Source organism: Poecilia mexicana, unplaced genomic scaffold (genome assembly GCF_051168715.1).
Source record: "Poecilia mexicana isolate PSO_F unplaced genomic scaffold, ASM5116871v1 scaffold_2, whole genome shotgun sequence".
In the NCBI taxonomy this organism is placed as follows: domain Eukaryota; kingdom Metazoa; phylum Chordata; class Actinopteri; order Cyprinodontiformes; family Poeciliidae; genus Poecilia; species Poecilia mexicana.
The window spans coordinates 41,325,635-41,346,554 of NW_028263371.1; the positions used below are offsets into that span (position 1 = coordinate 41,325,635).

The window sequence follows — 20,920 nt, forward strand, 5'->3', positions numbered from 1 at the left end:
AAGCAGTCAGAGAGTCAGGAATATAAACAGGTTCATCCAGCAGCTAAACCACCTACCACACAGCACGGGGTCTTCATCCGAGCCGTCGGGACAGTCCCGGTGGCTGTTGCACAGAAAGTGTGAGCTGGTGCAGTTTCCGTCGTTGCACTGAAACTGGCCGAGGCTGCAGTGGCGAACAGGGCAGGTAGAGGGCTCATCTGAGCCGTCCCTGCAGTCCCGCTGACCGTCGCATTTCCACCAGATAGGGACGCAGCTGTTGACACAGAGGCGGGACAATCCAGTGTGAACCAGAACGCATTGAATAACACAAAACTAACAAGCTCTGCTTTTATTATCTGAAACGTACACAATTACACGGCAATATGAACAGATCTGAAAGGTTAGTCCGAGCTCTGTGAAGCTATTATTGGTAATAGTTCCCTTTCCTGTAGGGAAAATATGTCATAACGTGTTATCTTGTTGTAAAATTAAGTATGTCCTCGTTAGTGGTGGAAGAGTTACCCTGTGTCAATTCAGCTTAACAGTATATGGTAGTATAGGTCTGACTGGCTTTTAGTCGTCCTTTACTATAAGATCTTTTATTCTCAAACAATTTCTCTCACACAGTGCTACGTCACCTCTGCTCCAAATGAAAGTGTTTTAACTGATCACAGCGTGATGAGTAGAAAAAAATACTTTTTTATATTTTACCAGGTCACCGTTCTCAAAGAGATATCAGAATCAGATCAAATCTGTATCGAGGTAAATGTCTACAAAATAAAACAAATAATACGTTCTCACTGGAAGATCTTTAATAATTAAACTGTTTCTTGTTTGCAGGGGAATTTTATTTACAATAATATTAGGAAAGTAGGGAGGAAAGGGGAGGTTTTGGTGTCAGAAACATCTAAAACAAAAGCTTCTGTTTGCTAGTTTCCCATTCAGTTTGGTAGAGGACCTCTGGTATTTAAAGTGCCACAACGCTCATAAAGAACTGCTGCGCGTTAAAGAAATGGTGACAAACCGTTCATTGTTTGCACATCTGTACTGGGTGCTGGTGCACATGGGCAGGCATCGGGTCACACCTCCTATTTGAACAGCCAGGAAATGGTCGGGGCAGTCACAGGTGTGTTCTCGCCCCCCGTGACGGATTAGGCACAGGTGAGAGCAGCCCCCATTGTTCGCAGCACAGGGATTGTTTACTGTCAAAGCAGGAGCCACGGACAAACAAGGTCAGTTGACCGCAGCTTAGTAAATAAAGACCAGGAAGTGATGAGCGCGATGCTTGTGAAGACTCACCAATCGGCTGGCGGTAAGGATGGCATACGTGAATGTCGAACGGCCTGTGTGTGGTGTTAACCAGGGCTTCTCGGCCAGAACCATCGTACTTGTTGCCTTTCTCCACAGTGCGTGTGTTCCAGTCGGTCCAGTACACAGTGTCCTCAAACACGGTCAGGGCAAAAGGGTGCGGCAAGTTTCCGTCATACACCGTGTGTCTGTGCTGACCGTCCAAGTCGGAGTATCTGGAAAATAAATAGAAATTAAACATCTACTAGAGTTGGTGTGCTGCGGGGGAAAAAATTCACCAACTTCCTGACGAACTTACTCAATGTAGTTGAGATGTGCATCTGACCAGTAGAGTTTGTCGTTGGTGTAGTCGATTGTGATGCCGTTGGGCCACTCTATCTTGGTGGTGATGATTGCTGCTTTGTTGGTTCCATCCATCCCAACACGACCGATGAAGGCTTTGTCTCCCCAGTCTGTCCAGTAGACATATCTGACAGGAATCAGAAGAAAGTGAAGCTTAGACCACGTATATGAAAACCCAGTCTCCATCAAAATTTGTGTGACTGGTAAAAAATATAATGGCATCAAACATGACTTAACTATTTTTGAACACTTCTAGCAAAAAAAAAAAAAAAAAAAAAAAAAAAAAAGACTGTGTATTTGTGCTTTGTATGAGGTTTTATCTCCTATTTTGTCCAAATACTACAATTACAAATACTTCCTGCAATAAATATTACAGCTTAATATAATACATGCAAAATCAAATGTTACTGTTCAAAGAACACAACTCCATGAATGAATGAATGAATGAATGAATGAATGAATGAATATTAAATATTAAATGACTGAATTGCTCACCCGTATTTGGGATGCAGAACAATACCCCTGGGGTTTTCAAAGCAATAGGTGTTATTGCCATCAACGCAATGTTCAGCCAGTTTCTTGACAAAGCGACCGTCCAGTTCGGACACCTTGAGGCAATCCAGGAAGCTGTCCACCCAATACAGTTTCCTTCCTATCCAGTCAACCGCCAGGCCCTCTCCATGCAGAACCCCATTGACCACCACCTCCCGGTTGCTGCCGTTAAAAGACATCCTCTCTATCACTCTGCGACTCACGTCGATCCAATAGAGGCGTTTATCAACACGGTCAAAGTCTAGAGCGACCACGCTGGTCAGGCCCTGCAAAATAAGAGAATAGGCCTGCCCATCTGTCGATAGGTTCCTCAGGTAATAGCGGTTGCTGAAGATGAGATAGGGAGAGATGTTGCTGTTCTGACGGCAGCTGCGACCGTCCGGCTCTCTGAGGAATCCCGGAGAGCACTTGCACACGTAGGAGCCGACGGTGTTTTCGCAGATCTGACTGCAAACGCTGGGTGTCTCTGCACACTCGTTGACATCATCGCATGTTTTGCCGTCGGACATGAGGCGGTAGCCTGGACGGCAGGTGCAGATGAAGCTGGTGGGTGTATCAGTGCAATTGTGGTCGCAGTGGTGAATGGATGGGTCTGTACACTCATTGATACCTGCAGTTAGAGAAAAGGCAAATAATGCCAACTTTGCTGCACTGCCTCCAGTTGCTTGCAGTGTCTTAAAGTTTGCATCGGCACACAACATGCATCTTCAATGTTAAGCGATAAAAGCTACAGTTTCAAATTGTAGATTTATTTTTTAATTCCATACTGTTCAAAATTGCACGTAAGTGTTTCTTCAATTTCTCCATTTCAGCTTTCCAGAATCTTTTCTTTTTTTTTTTCTAAAATACTTCATAATGCATTAATCAATGTTTTTTAAGTAACGTTATTCTTACTGGGTAGAGTAGTCTTGTGGCTACTCTAATTTGTGATTTTCTACATTTAGCTTGATTATAACAGAATGGCAGGCATTTAACTTAGGCTCTGATTTCTGAAGTATTGCCAGCATCCGTTTACACTCACCACATCCCTTCTCGTCGCTGTTGTCGGAGCAGTCGTCATTCCTATCACACACTTTCCTAAAGGGAATACAATGTCCATTTTCACATCTGAATTCTCCGGGGGGACAGGTGGGCTCAGGTGTATGGCACATATGCTGCAGCTCATCAGACTCGTCCCCACAGTCATTGTCTCCATCGCAGACAAAGTCATTAGACACACAGCGGCCATTCTGGCATGTGAACTGGTGTGACTGGCAGGGCTGGTAAGTGCAGCCTTGCTCATCACTGCTGTCTCCACAGTCGTTACGACGGTCACATCTAATTTTGAAAGACGACATCAATTAACCTCAACTTTCACGCTGTCAGAGTACAAAGTCAACAGTTTTGAGGTTTTAAATCCAACCTGTAGGAGCTGCGTATGCAGAGACCATTGCTGCAGGTGAACTCGTTGATGCCACAGGATCTGCGGGTGCAGTTTTGATGTTCATCTAGGGCATCCGCACAGTCTGCATCTCCATCACACACCCAGTCACGTGGAATACACTTCCGCTGAGGTGGCTGGTTATTGGCACAAGTGAACTCTGTGCTTGAACACGTGCGATTGGCTGGGGGGAAACAATAAAATCAGACGTGAGGATTTGCAAGAGCCCGGACAACAATGGTGACATATTTTGGAAATCCAAACATTCCAATCTGTATTTCGAACTGCACGGCCGTGATGGCATTGTTTGAAACGAGCCTCCTGCTGAGGCTCAAGCTCTGCTAAAGTCCCTAGCTTCAGGCATCTTATTTTTGGAGCAGCATACAAGAATCTTGATCCATCCTGAGCCAGAAAGCCAGAGAGAGGAGGCAAGCACAAAGTAACGAGTGAGGCAGGCGAAATCAGGAATGCTAGGTCCTTGGACTGGAGATCTGCTGGAGACTAAGATGCTTGGGACTGGCTGCCAGTGTCTACCCCAACAACACTATGATTGAAGAGTGCCAAAATCCTGAAAAGGAATGGCATGTGGGCAGCAGGAGGCAGCAAAGTCAAATAGTATTGTAAAACAGGGGACTATGAAAGAAAAAATTAATGAAGATGTAAAAAAAAAAAAAAAACTCAAATAGCTGAATAATGGCAAACAAGTACTGCAACCAGAACCCTGGGTACATTCCTACCCACATTCACCAACTGACAGTCAGTTGGTGACCAGTTAGCACCAACTGAGAACAGTTTGGTAATACTACATATTCATCGCAAACTGGAAAAGATTTACATTTTTGTAATATTCATCGTGATATCGGGAAATATGTGACCATGCCATTGCTCAGAAAATAAATATTTTATTTTCAGAAAATAAGCAATAGATATTGCTCTTTTTCTGCTAGACACACTGACGACAGTTGGTGTTGACGATTATCATCATAATAGCAATATCAGCGTGTGCCATCCCTCAATCATAACAGTCAGTTGGTGACAGTCAGCACCAACCGGTTGGTAACACCAGATTACATATTCATCACGAATTGGAAAAGACCAATCCAGGAAAATACGCGACCATATCATTACTCAGAAAATAAAGCTGCACACACTGACGACAACACCAACTGTCGTTATCGTTGCAATATCAGCGTGAAATCTACTGCTGCAGCGACTCCTCGAGTGATTCGAGTACCTCAATTCTTAAAATTCCTTGAGGAAAATGTATCTGCCTCGAAGCTTTGTTAAATTATGTTTTATTATTTAGCGTATCGATTTCTGGCAGGATCATTATTTGTGTTGGGCAGCACTCTCGCTTCCGCCTATGAGTTGTTGCTAAGTGCTAGCAGCATAACGTGAAATTTTCGGGGGTTTTATCGTTTTTGTTGGGGGACCAATAAGCATAGTTAAATTCTTTAAGTTCGCCAGCCTTTCTCGTCCCAGAACTGTGTGGTGACTGTTTGAAAGCGAATGACTGGAAGAGCGCTGCTGATGGACAGAAAGAGAGAGAGAGAGAGGTCAGAGTCCTCGATTAATCATAACAATAATCGATAGAGTACTTGATTATTAAAATATTCTTTTACAACAGCCCTAGTGAAATCCCTCAGTCGTGACAGTCAACACCAACTGACTGTCAGTTTGGTAAAACTATATTACATATTCATTGCAAAGTGGAAAAGATTAATCAGGAAGAAAAAATAAATTGCAATGATTTCGGTTTATCAACTGAATGGAGGGAGGCTGCATTATTACCTCCCCTCTGCAGGTTTTGATTCCTATAAGTGACAAAAGAAAGAGGAAATGAATACAAATAAGAAATACGTACCACAGTTGTGTCTCTGATCTTCATCGCTCATGTCACCACAGTCATTGTCTCCATCACAGATCCATGATAAAGCAATGCACCTGCCATCATCACAGCGAAACTGATCTGTATTGCAGGTTCTGACCAGTGTGGCTGCAGAGACAGACTATGCATATTAGATATCAGCAAGAAACACAGAGATTTGAGTAAAACATACCAAATCCCACCCAATTTGTATCTACTCTTAGTGCCCTCCCCTTTATGATGAGTCTATCCTGTCTGTCTGTAACTTTTTTCCCATTAGTTCTCTTGTAGCTTTTTAACTTTTGAAAGAGGACACAATACAACACTGGCAAAGCTTTCAAAATAGTCATGGCAACTCCACATTCCCATGCATGGTGAGCAATCTAAACAAAAGCCAAAGTGAGGCTCTGTAACCCTGGGTGGATAAAGAGAGGGGGAGGTGCTGTTTGTCTGAGGACATTGAGGGGCGTCACCACAGAGGAATGCAGCCCACAATAGGAGGCCTGGCTGACCACATCATCAACAAAGGAATACACCACTGACTCACACTCTCCGCTACATCACTCACAGGAGTCTCTCACACTGCACAGATTGGTTAACAGACACCTTCACACAATAAGTGAGCAGCTGATAAAAGGTTGGGGTGTGGGGCCGTGGCGGAGGTGTGGGGGGCTTCGGTACAAAGCTGGTAGGCTCGCTCTGGGTGTGAGAGAGTTGAGGAGCACTCACTGCAGGAGAGGGGTTCATCAGAGCCGTCAGAGCAGTCGGCTCCTCCGTCACAGTACCAGTGGGCGGGGATGCAGCGACCGCTGGAACAACGAAACTCACTCTGGGAGCAAGTGGCTGTAGCTATGCAGAAGATATATAAGATATATATCAAGATATATAACAATATGCAGTAGCTAATTTCAAAACAAAATTCTCCCATTAGTGCTAATGACTGGAACTTGGGGCAGTTTGGATTTACTGCTCATTTTTTAATTCACTGATTAAATGCATTTAAATAAATCTAAATTTTACACCAGTAGGACGTAAAATATGTCTGTGCAAATTAGTTTTTGCACAAAAACAAATATATATATATATATATATATATATATATATATATATATATATATATATATATATATATATATATATATATATATACCAATGACCAATGTTACCAGTAAATATTCAACTTCATCTTTTGGGTGAGCGAACCACTAATGCTGCTTCTAATCATGTAGTTGAACTTGGCCAAGCAGATACAACAAGATAAGCAGTTGGATTATATGTTTTAGTGAATCTTGTGCTTCTGGGAGTTAAATTACTAATACAGCAACACCAATAAATACTTCAACTTTTTGTTTAGAGGCATGAATGATTACTTAATAAGTTTGTTATTGAGTCCTTACTTAGCGACTGTGTCCATTTAGAGTTCAATAGCATGGGACAAGTTTGATGATTTTCATGCTTTAATGAGCATCTCAAAGAGAAAACATGCATTAAAGCTGTTGCTCACCACAGTGTGTTGGACTTTCGTCGCTCATATCTCCACAGTCGTTGTCTCCATCACATAGGTATGACCGTGGAATGCAAATGTTGGTGGACTGACACTTTGTTTGCTCTGGCTGGCAGGTTCTCTCAGCTGGAATCATCACACATTCAAACACAGTTAGCACAATAAAATAAACACAGAATATTTATTAGTAAAACCTAGAAATTTAAGTTCACGCCGGATAGCCATTTCTTTTTCATCTTGTCTGACATTATATCAAACCAGACCTTTCCTGTTTTAGGTCAGCTTAGATGATAAGCTATTTCTGTCTGATAAATATTGGTGATATATTTATCAGCAGGATAAAGCTTGCTGATAATTTGGTAGCACTGGTGCCTTGCAGAAAGAAGCTTTCGGCGTTTAAATCTGGCGTTCTGAGTGGAGTTTGTGTATTCTCCCAATGCAAGAGTGGGTTCTCTCTGGGTACGATGGCTTCCATCCACAGTCCAAAAAACATGACTTATAAGTTAATTGATTTCTTTAAATTGCCCATTGGGTGGTTGTGCGTCCCTGTGACGGACTGGCAACCTGTCCAGCTCTTGCCCACTGACAATTTTGGTCATTCTACATTACATGTTTAGGAAATGTTTAGTCTGATTTAAGGTCAAACTGGGAGAAGAAAAAGAAACAGTTTATGAGTCTTTTTTAATAATGTAAGTAAATATCTGGTTTCAACTGTACCTATCACGTTATCTTGTTAAAAAGAAACTCACGGCAGTTTTGCTCGTCGGTAGTCCCATTGTCGTAGCAGTTGTTGATGCCGTTGCAAACATAGTCCTTTGCAATGCAGCGGCCGTTGTTGCAGGCAAACTCTGTACTGGGTTCACAGGGTCTGAACAGACAGCCAACTTCATCGCTGTTGTCCCCACAGTCATCGTAATGGTCACAGCGGTAGTGGTAGGGAACGCACCGCCCATTGCCGCAAGTGAACACGGTGGGCTCGCAGGTGTGAAAGGCTGCCGATCAGAATCAACAACGGGTCAGATCTTTACTCAAAAGAGAAAAGAGTCCAAAGGAGATTCACTTTCACCAGTAGCTCATTTTACCTGGCAGTGCAATAAAGGAAGAGAGCAGCTGTGGGACTGCATGTAAAAGGTAAGTACATTAAATTATGTTAGTATTGGTCACTGCTATTAATGGGGGATTAGTAGTTCATTCACACAATGCAAGAATACACACCAGCATAGCTGAAGATCGGTTTATCTCCTAAGAAAGCAATTTGTTAAAGGAAAGAAAAGGACTAATTTGTTAGTATTGGTGATGATAAATAACTAAAACTACAGAAAAGACTCTAATAAGATGGTTATGACCAAAAAAAAAACAAAAAAAACTTTTATTTCAAGATCTTTTCAGAAGAACCTACCACATACTCTTTCCAGCTCGTCGCTGCCATCTCCACAGTCATTGTCATTGTCGCATATCCACTGGGGTCGGATACACCGGCCGTTCATGCAGGTGAACTGGCCTGGCTGGCAGCGAGTCCCGTTGTCAGGAATACAATACTTGCCGTCAGCCAGGTACCATCGACCTTCTGCTGGGCACTGACACTCAGCTCCGTTAGGTCCTGATAAAAGCAAGATCACCAAACATTTACACGGAGGATCCAGGTGAAGGAAAGGTTTATCTGCCACAATTTAAATTGCTACTTTGTACCTGGAGTGCAGATGTGGCTGCAGCCTCCGTTGAACTGCTGACAGGGACTGTCGCACTGCTGTTGCTTCCTGCGGGCCAGAACCTGAATGTCCATTGGTCGGGATGGGAGGTTCTGAATCATGACCCTCTGGTCAGAGCCGTCGTGCTTGTTTGCCCGATAGATGCTGCGGGTGTTCCAGTCGGTCCAATAGATGAACTGACCAAACATAGTCATTGCAAACGGGTAGATGGCTGTGCTGACAATGACCTCACGGTTGCCTCCGGATAGAGAGGACCGCTCAATCTTCTGTCTGATGGCAGAGTAAAAGCATGGCAATGGCAGAAGCTTTGAAAGTAAAACACATGCAAATTAAAAATGTCAAAAGTGGATTTTAATGAGGTCTTACAAGCTTGCATCTGCCCAGTAGAGTCTCTCCTCTTCATAGTCCAAAGTCAGACCATTTGGCCACACCAGACTGCTGTTCACAATATCAGTTCTGAAATTTCCTCCCAAGGTGGCTCGCTCAATCTTTGCATGAGTTCCCCAGTCTGTCCAGTACATGTATCTATGCAACAAGAAAGGAGCAACTTAAAAAAAGGTAGAGACTGATATACTCATCAGTAGGGTTTGCTATGTAATGCTTACCCCCTGCAGGGATCCAACATGATGGCCCTTGGCCTCGACACATGGGCGATTATTGTTTTTTGGGCACCATCTACAGACATCGAGCTGATGCTCTGGTTGACGTAGTCGCTGTAGTAAATTCTTTTGTTTATCCAGTCATAGGCTATCCCGTCAGGAGCCCCAAGATCTGTCACAACCATAGCACAATTACTTCAATTCCTACCTCATCATAACAATCCTCAAACTGTAGGAGTACTGAACTTACCTGCAGCTACTACAATGGGAGCTGTAGTGGGAGAGGACAGGCTGATATAGCTGATCTTGCTGGCTCCTGCACCTGAGCTCTGAGTGAAGTAAATCCTGTTGTCTGTAAGGTCGAAATCAAGAGCAATGGATGTGCGAGGCACATTGACGACAGGAAATGGCAGAGCATGGTCCTCAGGATCGAGTCTCAGACTGCGGACTGTGCTCTCAGTGGTGTAGATGAGGTAATCCTCCTTTGACATCTCACAGCTCTCTTTATCTGTGGCAAGATCACCAAAGGCACAGCTGCACTTTTTGTTTTGGGCACCCTGACTAGAGCCTGGAAGGGCAAAGCAGAAGTGGCCACAGCCGCCATTGTTTTCCATGCAGGGGTTGTAGTTCAGTTCCTGTGCACTGGTGGGCTGTGTACGCTGGTCAAAGATCGTAACATCCCTCAGCATGTTTATGTTGTCTCTAATTACAGCCGGTTGCTCTGTCCTGCCTGGCTCTTTGCTTGCTTGAAAAACCTTTTTGAGGTTTCTGTCCACCCAAATGATGCTGTTCTCAAACACTGTGATTCCATAAGGAGTTGGATAGCGGCTGCCGTACCTAACGATCTCTGTCTCTCCTCCATGAGGGCCGATGCGGGCGATCATATCCAGAGAGTCATCCACCCAGTAGACATATCCAGTATGCCAGTCCAGAGCAAGGCCTCGTGGGGTGATTATCCCAGAAGACACTAAAATCGTGCGGTTGGTTCCATCCAAGAGCGCACGCTCAATTTTGGGGTGCTGACCATAATCGGCCCAGTACAGGTATCTGTTTCTGGGATCCACAACAAGGTGCCGCGGCATATCCACCTGCGTCTTCAGCAGTACTTTCCGGAAAGTTGTGTTCAAACGAAGAACCTCGACATACGTCTCGGACAGAAAGGCGTTGGTGAAATACAGGTTACCTTGGGAAAGAAGTGGGAAAGTTTCAAGTTTATTATGATAATATTGGTTTAGAAGTCATAATTAATGAAAAGGTGCCGTATGAAAACTGGATAAATAAGGTAAATAAAGGTGTCCTAGTTTGATGGAGCTCTGTCTGTAAGGTTAACTGAATTTGTAGTTGATTTTCAGAAACAAAAAAAATCTGAGTAAGTGTGCCAGGTGTAGGTGAAAATCATAACACAGCAGCTTACCTGCAGCCCAGTCCACAGCAATGCCTCGTATCCCGTTGCGTCCTATTCCAGATGTGACCACACTGTGTAATCCTGAGCCGTCCGGCTTTATACGTCTGACCCCGTTTTGTATCATCACGGTGCTGCTGAAGTCGCACCAGTAAATGAAACCAGAAGCCATGTGCACGTCGATGTGGAGAGCGTTGCGACCTGTAAGGGGAGATTTCAAAACTCAGCAATTCAGTTGATGTTTCATAGAAGAAGAACCAAAGCACATTGCACGGGTCACACATTATGTTTATAACATGGTAAAAGTCGCTGACCTCTTCCAGCCACGGGGACCATTGCCTCAGAGTGATCCGAGCCTTCAAGACTGAAGCCTTTTATAGCAGACAGAGTGGAGATGACGACGTAGGACTTGTAAGGGGCACAAGTCCGGTTGTCTGCGTTTAGCTTAAAACCTGTCGCACATGCACAGGTAAAAAAACCTCGTGGTCGAGGAAGACAGAGCTGCTCACATGCCCCCATGTTGTCGGTGCAGCCATTAGATGTACCTGCAGATGCTGAGTTTAGAAATAAAAAAAAGTGTTTTAGCAGGTCAAAGCTTTCCAAAACACAAATCAGAAATCAGCCACAAAAACTATAGTGCATCTCTATTCAACGGAGAAATAAACTGTGACAGAGTTTGTCACTCACTATCTCTAAAATGAACTTTTAGGACTCTAAGTCCCGACAGGTTGTCTCGCATCACAACCCTGTTGGCACCAGTGGACTTGTCTACGCGCTCGATGACCTCAAAGTCACGGTCGCTGAAGAACAGGTAGTTCTGGTAGACGGCCACACCCCAAGGGTGGGAGAGACCCGTCACTATGGTGATGCGGTTGCTCCCATCTGGATCACCGCGCTCGATCTGTGGCAGTTTGATCAAAAACACAAGCAAAATGTTTTCAATGGGTGTTTACATCAAAGTGAAAGTACACAGTACATCTTATAAAGAGAAGAAATGGAATAAAAACTGACTTTCCCAGTGCCTGTGACAGCCCAGTACAGCTTGTTCTCTTGGATGTCCACAGTGAGGAACTCAATGTGATCAAGGTTGTTGGTGAAGAGCGTGGCCGGGTTCATGCCATCCATGTCTGCAGCTGCCACCTTGGCAGGGATGCCACTTTCTGTTCCTTGGTCTGTCCAGTAAAGTTTGCTAGATAAAATTAAAAATAAATTTAGAGTTTGTCATTTTAGATTGTTTAAACAAGGAATTTTGTTTTTCCAGTGGATATTGACACTCGCTTCAATCCTCAGACAACATTTTCACAGTGACTTTTCCCTTTTGTTCTGGAGTCGATTTGCAATATTTTCTTACAAAAACATGTTTATCCCTGGGACAGAGAACTCGTTTTCTTCCTGAATGCTGGCAGAGGTGGGCATTTCTTATTAAACTTGCATGTAATTGTTTGATTGTGGATGATTGTGGCGACTTCAGACGTCAGGAAATTGCAGTCAATTTCTCCATTCTCTTTCTGATATTTTGGGTGAATTATTTAGATTCATCCATTTGTAATACAAGGAAGCCATGTCATCATCATCTGGGCCTTCATAAAGTGTTTAAATATCTGAAATAATTCTGTCATTACTCTGCCATCAACTTAACTGACTAAAAGCAGAAGATATTTAGGTTAACAAAAACCAAGGCTTAAAGAATTTGGTTTAAAAGCACAAAATTTGCAATCATATCATTTATGCACTGTCAAATACTTTTAATGAGAGGCAACAGATAGCGTCAAAATGATTGGAAATTTCTCTTTCTTTATCCATAGTGTAATGCATGCCAGTTGTGGAGAACTACTCGTGTTTTCCCTTTCTCTTGGTTATTAAACAAAAGATCAATTTGGCTGCTTGGAAGCACTTCTGGTTGTAAAACGCAGTCACAGTGTGGAAATTCTCACCATCACACTTAAGGTAATACTCCTCTAAAACCACAGTTGGAATGCTGCAAACATCATGTGAATGAAGCAGCTGACTGACGACTGCTGTACACACATGCAGAAAACTTAATAAAGCAGCTAATAGCTAGTAAGACTCCCGCTGTTGATCTATAAAGTCCAGGGAGGCAAAATATATATAATTAAATCAGTTCAGTGAAACTGATGTTTATTCTATATGTATGTTTTTTCTAAGTGTCAAAATAAATTTGAAAATAAATGAATGTTATATATTACATTATTATAGCTGACACATGCTGTATCATTAGTGTGTAGTGTGTTAATGCTGTGGTACTGTGACACTGAGTTGTTTTTACTTTATCATATCTCCGTAACTGGATTTGTGATATGTTTAGTTAAAAAAAAAAAGGATTCTTGTTAATAAAAACATTTCCCTCCTGTTATTTAACCCACAAAGAGAAAGGAAAGCTCTTGTTTCTTGACCATGAGCTTATGGGGTTTTAGATGGCAGCAAGTCTTGTTAAGATCTCTCCTGAAGCCGACCAGATGGATGCTGTCAGGGCTCAGCAGCAGTGGATTTGAGCGGCGGTGCCAGGACGGTGTTAAATGGGGCTTACCCACGTGCCGGATCCACAGCGATGCCAACAGGACTGCCAGCGCCGGTCGGAGAGCCGTTGTTTGTGATTATAGTTTTCCGGTACTGTATGTCTCCTCTCAACTTTAAAACCTGGCCAAGCCAAAACAAACAAGTAAGCAGACAGATAAACAAATGAATGAACGACCAAATGCGTTAATCTCACCTCGATGGACTGCGTAGCTGGGTTGGTGTAGTACAGATTCTCCGTGATCCAGTCCAGGGCCAGGCCAACAGGAGAGCCGAGAATGGCTGCGGGGGCAAACTCCGTCCTGTTTGTACCATCTGACTTCACCCTGTGGATCTCACCCTGTTGGACAAAATTAGACATATTAACCTCACCAGTCGCTTAACAATAATGGCTTGTTTGGATCAGGCTTGAACTAGCTCCGCATGTTTTGAGCAAATGAACAAAAAAAAGCTGTGGTTTTTGTCTTTCAGTCTGTCGTGTTGATTGAGATGGACTCACAGGGTGTTCCACCCAGTAGATGGTCTGTTCCTTGTTATCGAAGTCAACATCGTAGCCGTTGTGAAGACCAGCGACTGGAACCATTGCATCATTGCTCTTGTCCTCTGGGTTTAGTGGAATACCGTAGATGATGCTGTCTCTCACAACCACCAGAAAGGGATCCTCAACTAGCAGAAAAAAAAAAAAAAAACTAGTGTTAATTTTGTCAACAAAAATGTGTCACCACAACCTTTTTTTCCTGAAGAAAACAAGATAAAACTACATTAAAGCTCTCCCTAAGAGACCAGATTTACAATAAAATGACTGATATTCTTACAATATGATAGAAAAAAGAGAAAAATGTTGGAGGGAGATGCATTCCATTCAAATCTGATATAAAACATGTGGAAAGGCAAGAAAACTTCAACAAAATGTATTGTTTTGGAGAATGAATTGAATCAACTGAAATATTTAGCACCAACGTGGTAGTCACAGAAAACTGCAAGTATTTATATTCATTGTTCAGGTAAAACTGGTCTAATGTGACGTTGCACCTACACCTTCTCTATGTCTGCTACATTTAAAATTTAGATTAGAACTAAAATGACTATAGATGTCAACTAAAACTAAAACAAAGGAATTTTGTTGAAAAACTTTTACCAAAAAATGACTCAAACTTTTTAGCCAGAATTTATATTTATAAAGATGAAAAATTATTGACAAACAAGAACACAATTTAAGTGCAAAAAGAAATAAACAAAAAAAAAAAAAGACTAAACAGATCCTTTAGTAAAATTAGGCATAGGTGTTCAGTTGCTTCCTACGTAAATATTTGGTGCAAATTAGGGATCTAAAGCTGGAGGACCTTTATCTATAAAGAGGATTGACTGGTGAAAGCCGGTTCCACAATCTGATTTGCTTTGTCATCAGAGATTAGAGTCAAAGAATAGTTGTAGGGCATTTTCATTCTTGGATAATCATTGGCTTCAGGGAGAGATTGCAGTCTGCTTGGTTTGTAGGGGCTGAAACCTGAGATGAGTTAAGCTGCTGACCTAAGGTGGACTCCTTGGACCTTGCATTAAAGGTCCCTTGTCCTCTTGAGACTATGAAAGACATGCTCATATGAGTCTCAATATTTATGACCTGAGCAGCAGGTTACAAGAAAGTCTAAATGGGAGGCTGTTGACAGGTACCTGATTCAATCTATGCTACAGATATGCTGTTTAAAAAAGATTTCTCCTCTTACAAACACTAAGACATCTCTATGTACAGAAAGCATGCAAGAATCAAAGTGGGAGTAAGAGGTTTTTTTTTTTTTTTCTCATGAAAGTAATCACTGCTGAGATGAATACTTGATGACTATTTCAACTTATCAGCAACATTTGACCACACTTCCTTTTTTATCAATTTAAGTGATGAGTGTTTCCCTCCTGTTGGCAGCCTGCATACCTCTGGCACAGGTGAACTGGTCAGCCGCCAGAGTCCAGCCGGAGGGGCAGGCGCATGAATAGTATCTTGGTCCCACAGCAGAGAGTAGGCAGATATGAGTGCAGGCGCTCCCCAAGCAGTGATTTCTCCCTACAAATTGAAGAGAGTCATCTTAGCTGGCTCTCGCGAGTTATAGGACATATTAGCTACAGCTGATATGTAGCCACAACAAACATTAATGCAAAGCAGATGCAGTCAAAAGCAGATATTTACATATTCTGCTTAAAAAGGCACACACAATCCTTTTCTTGCCCACTGTCTGATATTAAATTTAAGATTAATCTAAATCCTGTTTTACATGAGAAAGGCCTACAAATAGTACTTCAAATATTTATACTTGCTAACAGCCACAATAATTAGAGGAAATAAATCATTAAGACATATTTTTAATTCAAAATATTGCATTCAGGATCACTTTGCCATTAAGCAATTTGGGAAAGCCCAAATCTTACAGCTTCGTAAGATTCGGATTTGATTGATTTGATCAGATAGAAACGGCATCAGTTCAAACAACTTGACTGAAAAGCTAAAGATGGAAACAAAGATTTATAGTTATGCCTGTCCTACACATCAAATTAAACTAAATTACACCTTCAGAAATCACTACAATACATGAAAAAAATCTAAACATATAACTTTTTAAGTATAAACCACAACAGAAACATAAAAGGAAAAAAAAACAGTCCAAAACCAAAGCTTATACAACAAAATTTGAAGTTATTTATCCTCTTAACCATCAAATATTTTCTTTTCCATCAATTTTTGACAAGACTCTGATAGGTTAATAAGCACCATATGAGTTATGCAGAGGCACACCAACAAGAGATCAGGATCTTAATTGTTGGCATCCACATGTCTAGTTAGGTAGATACAATTTCCAGATACCTGAAGCTGGATATGTGTATCCTAGCAACTTTCAGCCATCTCTAGAACCAGTCCTGTGTCCCAGAGATGAAAATGTTTTCGCCTGAACAGATGAGTTGTACTGACATGGACTGAAAAACCATTGAGCAAGGAAAAAGCCATTACTCTAAACTAAATTGCACTTTGCAAATACACACGTGAACTTTACATTTTGGACAGAGGTTCTGTTGTGTGATAAAACAAAAATGGAGGTTGTCTCGCTATAATCCGCTCTGCTACATTTGGAGGAGAAAGAGCGAAGTCAGCGAGGCTAAGAAGCCGATTCACGTCTGTAAAGTACAATTGTGGCAGCATCATGTTGAGTTGGTGCAATTCTCAAAACAGATGACATGATAAGGAAAGAGCACATCTGGGTTAAGCAGCATGTTGGATACTGTTGTAATACCTGCCGGTTGCCTGGTTGGATGCACTGCCACTAGGCCCATTGGCTGAGGGAGGTTGAACAGCATCACTGTCTGGTTCTCCCCATGCCACTTATGAGCTCGCATCACTCGGTTGATGTATCTGTCGGTCCAATAGACAAAATCCTCAAAAATGGTAATTGCGTGGGGATGCTGCAGTACCTTTTCATAGAGAGCAGCAGAAGAAAAAAAAGGTGTCTTACACATGCTATTCAAAGGTAGGCTCAGTGTATTCTGCACATGCTCCCCTTGAGAGAAAGACTACGACCTCATACACTTACCAAGTCGCTGGCAAGGACTTGTTTTCTGTTGTTGCCATTGTAGTCGCAGTAATCAATGAAGTCCAAATAGGCATCAGCAAAGTACAGCAAATTATTTGGATAGTCGATGGTTAAACCATTGGGCCAGTAGAGTTTGCTGCTTATGATGACTGTCCTGAGTTTCCCATCCATGCTTGCCCTCTCAATGCGGGGGTTCCTTCCCCAGTCAGTCCAAAACATCAGGTGAGCGCTGCAAAACAGAAACAATCTTTTTACTGCTGACTCTTTCTATGCAGTAAAGCTTCAATATTTTCAGTGCTACGCAAAAATAGCACATTTTTTCATGTCACAACCATAAACTTCAACAATATTTGGATGGGGGCTTATGTGATGGATCAACACTAACATAACTGTGAAGTAGAAGGGAAAAGATGCACAGCTTTCAAATTTATTTCACAAATAAAATGAAACTCTTTTACAAATGAAAAGTAAATGCATATCTATTTATCTCGTTTATTCTGACACATCTGCTATACAGCTCTGGAAAATTAAGAGACCACTGCAAAATTATCAGTTTCTCTGATTTTACTCTTTATAGGTATATGTTTGAGTAAAATGAACATTATTCTTTTATTCTATGAAATACTGACAGCATGTCTCTGAAATCCCAAGCAAAAATTTTGTATTTATTTGCAGAAAACGAGAAATGTGGTCAAATTAACAAAAAAAAAGATGCAGTGCTTTTAGATCTCAAAAAATACAAAGAAAACAAGTTCATATTCATTTAGAAACAATAATCCTAATGTTTCAAGAAGAGTTCGGAAATCAATATTTTGGTGGAATAATCTGAATCAGGAAGAATAGTTTTTATTGAAGCATGTTCACATCTTAAAAAAGGTCCAGTCAAAGCCCAGACCAAAAACAAATTGAAAATCTGTAGCAAGAATTAGGAACTGGTGTTCTCCATCCTATTTCTCTGAACTTAAACTACTTTGTAAAGACGAATGGGCAAAAATGTAAAAGATTTGAAGACTCCACCTGTGGACAAATTCAAACCCATTTTTGTTAGCCTAAATTTTTCTAAGCCTAATTTTTTATTTCCTTCCACTTCACAAATAAGTTGTGTGTGATGTCTGTGTTGGTGGTGTGACAAAATGTGAAAATGTTTAAGAAGGGCAAAATACGAGTTGCTGACCTGTCTCTGGGATCCACCACCAGACCTCGAGGGTTGGTGACATTTTCACTAACTAAGACGGTCCGGTGTGTCCCGTCCAGCTTAGACACCTCAATTGTCTCCAGGACGTAGTCGGTCCAGTATAAATTCCTGCCCACCCAGTCCACTGCAAGGCTCTCTGTCACAGTCACTCCACTGTCAAATATCTGTACACAAGATATAATCTTAAATTAACATATTTCTAAGATAACCGACTGAAAGGGTTTTACTTTTTATTTAACTCTTTAATACTTTTGTAAATATAAAGCTGTTAATGTCAATACAATAAATATTTCTACTGTGGAGACTTTAAAGATGGAAGCAAAAAAACAGAAAAAAGGAATTGAGGAAGAAGAGAAAGAAAAGGAAGAGAAGACAAAGGAAGGACAGACACAAGGAAGGATGGACACAAAGGAGAAAGAAAGGACAAGGAGAAATGGAACGAATGGAAGGAAGAATAGAAGAAAGTACACAAGGAGAGAGAGATGGAGGTAGAAAAGGGAGGAAGACAGGAAAGATACAACAGTAATGAAGTAATGAAGGATACAAAAAATGAGGAAGAGAAGGAATAATACAGTTAAAGAGAACAGGGAATAAAATCTAAAAATAAAAATATTCTCCAAAATCTTTTTTTTTTTGTTTTTCCACATTTATCCAGACGTGGAACATAATTTCAAAATCAAAATCCATCGTTTTCCGAACTTTAATGTATGCTTTATTTTTCCCTGTGACTTACCACAGTTCTCTCGCTGCCATTTATGTGAGAACTCCAGATCCGGTCCTGGCTGGTATCGGACCAGTACACACGGTCCGACACAGAGTCAAAATCTATAGCCACGACGTTGCGTCCGTCTCGAATCAGTGACCGGATCACATTCGGTTGAGCGCTTATTTCATCTTGGATAATCTGATTTCGACTGGCCACAAGTAGAAAGGCTTGACGAGAATCTAGGGGGGGAAAAAAAACCACACAACCGAACCCAGTTACTTGGTATCTTTATTTCTAATAAAAAACACTTATCAGTTTGTGTGCATCTTTGTCTTGAGTCCCCGGTAGTGCTTAAAAACAAGGCTGTGTGTGAGTGTGTGTGTGTGTTGACAGCAGACACACAAGAAAACTCTTAACTAGACCCTACTCAAATGTCTGTCCTTTGGGAATGCACTTTTGTCCAAATAATGTCCTATTGTATTGCAAAAGCTTTCAGTCAGTTATCTGTGAAGGAAGAGGAGTTCATGTCAGGCACGCTCCCCTTATAAACAGCCCTTTGTTTGTGATTATGTCCTAATTACTGCGGCGATGGCCAGTGACTGACATATATGTTATTTGCCTTATCTTTTGAAATCAGAGCAGCAAAGAAACACAAGAACGAAGAAAGACAGTGTGTCTGTCTGGAGGCCTAAGGGCCAAGTTCCACTTATTTCCCCCCCTCAGCTGGACGAGTGGAGAAATCAGATACATGTCTGATTGGTGAAAACATGTATCACAGTAGAGCCGATATATTTCCTTTCATAATGAAATTATTCAAGTTATTTAAATCTTAAGGGATGAAGAAATTCGACACTCCAAAGGCTGGAGACATTTCTCCCCTCACCTGAAGCCTTGCAGGTACGTTGGTCTGCTTCAAGAGTGTAACCGTCCAGGCAGTGGCAGCGAAACGAGCCTCTCTCGTTAAAGCAGTGCTGGCTGCACAGTCCTGGGGGATTACACTCGTCTATATCCTCACACGTCTTGGAGTCACTGCTGAGCTGATAACCAACAGGGCACGTGCACTGGGCCCCAAAAGGCCCCTGTATGCAACCGTGAGTGCAGCCAGCGTTGTTATCAGAACAGCTCTCTTGGTCTAAAAGCAAGAAAGGGACTATTAAGAAGAGACCATCTTAAAAATGATGACTTTTCAGCACATGCTGCTGTAATGATGGTGGAAAAACATTAACAAAGCAAAAAAAAAACTACGGTACATCCTTAGAATTGCTGTCCTGAGCCAAAGCTAGGTTATAAATGGTGATTGTTGGAAATTTGCGACATAAGCAATGACCAGTGTCATTGCATCTGTTAAAAACGAATCATAGCTACTGGCAGCATTTCTACCAATGATTGAGAGTTTCTTCCTACCTGGTAAAGGCTCATCTGAAAGTTGGAAGAGAGGCAAGAGGAGGTGGGGGGGGGAAATCACAGATAATTTTCAGGTCAGTGCAGGACAAATCAGACATGCTTGATTTAAACACAAGAACACAAACATTAGCAAGTGACTTTGAACACGATTTTTCTGTGATATGAAGCAACTGCTTTTAAAATATTACAACAATTAGAAAAGTGTCAAATTAAACAAAATCAGCTTGAAGTAGGTTGTTATTGTGTTTTTCATTAAATGGATAAGTGTTACTGGAAAAACACAACAATCATGTCTTAATGTACAAGAAACATCTTCAGTCAAAGAACTAATGTGTCAAATGAGCATAAAAACATAGAAAGAATATGAATTGCATGTTATGTCTTTCTTCCATAATGAAGCAATTATTCTTGTGATTAAATACTGTATGACATGAGCTCAAGTGATCACATGCTTTAAAATGGCTTCAAATTCTTGCTAAAAGAGAGGATCTGATTAGTTTTAACTGGGCTGGACAGACAAATGGTCGCTTCAGCATATAAAGTAGAGAATTAATTAGTTTCACTCTGTAGAAATAAAATACTTCAATGTTTTCTTTAAACAAGACTTTTGTGCCATTCTCAAACTGAAACAAGAGTTACAAAATGAGATCAACAACAAAAGGTTTACCTTGAACCAAAAAAAAAAAAAAAAAGACTAATTGTAAAAGAAATCAATATTGAAAATGAACCCAGAAATCAGCCGGAGACAATATTGGTTTATTGGTCAAAACTAAAATACTATTCAGTTAGTGAGTGTGCCATAGCTAAACACAAACAAGTTGACCAC

The 20,920-nt window shown here is 41.4% G+C and overlaps 1 protein-coding gene across 1 annotated transcript in view; it reads right to left on the bottom strand.

The window, feature by feature from the left end:
- lrp2a (low density lipoprotein receptor-related protein 2a) overlaps window positions 1-20,920 on the bottom strand; it is a 55,294-nt gene that overhangs the window by 12,530 nt on the left and 21,844 nt on the right. Inside the window, exons 26-55 of the mRNA XM_014995979.2 lie at window positions 20,095-20,109; window positions 19,574-19,822; window positions 18,718-18,929; window positions 17,964-18,148; window positions 16,790-17,018; window positions 16,493-16,670; window positions 15,145-15,273; window positions 13,717-13,883; window positions 13,414-13,557; window positions 13,231-13,340; window positions 11,694-11,871; window positions 11,370-11,583; window positions 10,997-11,236; window positions 10,695-10,883; window positions 9,531-10,463; window positions 9,287-9,452; window positions 9,048-9,206; window positions 8,662-8,951; window positions 8,372-8,572; window positions 7,722-7,964; window positions 6,973-7,098; window positions 6,198-6,317; window positions 5,466-5,597; window positions 3,584-3,785; window positions 3,203-3,498; window positions 2,125-2,791; window positions 1,586-1,756; window positions 1,279-1,502; window positions 1,004-1,181; window positions 57-253 (exon numbers count right to left, since the gene is read on the bottom strand). Of these exons, the coding sequence (XP_014851465.2) occupies window positions 57-253; window positions 1,004-1,181; window positions 1,279-1,502; window positions 1,586-1,756; window positions 2,125-2,791; window positions 3,203-3,498; window positions 3,584-3,785; window positions 5,466-5,597; window positions 6,198-6,317; window positions 6,973-7,098; window positions 7,722-7,964; window positions 8,372-8,572; window positions 8,662-8,951; window positions 9,048-9,206; window positions 9,287-9,452; window positions 9,531-10,463; window positions 10,695-10,883; window positions 10,997-11,236; window positions 11,370-11,583; window positions 11,694-11,871; window positions 13,231-13,340; window positions 13,414-13,557; window positions 13,717-13,883; window positions 15,145-15,273; window positions 16,493-16,670; window positions 16,790-17,018; window positions 17,964-18,148; window positions 18,718-18,929; window positions 19,574-19,822; window positions 20,095-20,109 (6,744 nt within the window). The remainder of the gene's footprint in view (window positions 1-56; window positions 254-1,003; window positions 1,182-1,278; window positions 1,503-1,585; window positions 1,757-2,124; window positions 2,792-3,202; window positions 3,499-3,583; window positions 3,786-5,465; window positions 5,598-6,197; window positions 6,318-6,972; window positions 7,099-7,721; window positions 7,965-8,371; window positions 8,573-8,661; window positions 8,952-9,047; window positions 9,207-9,286; window positions 9,453-9,530; window positions 10,464-10,694; window positions 10,884-10,996; window positions 11,237-11,369; window positions 11,584-11,693; window positions 11,872-13,230; window positions 13,341-13,413; window positions 13,558-13,716; window positions 13,884-15,144; window positions 15,274-16,492; window positions 16,671-16,789; window positions 17,019-17,963; window positions 18,149-18,717; window positions 18,930-19,573; window positions 19,823-20,094; window positions 20,110-20,920) is intronic.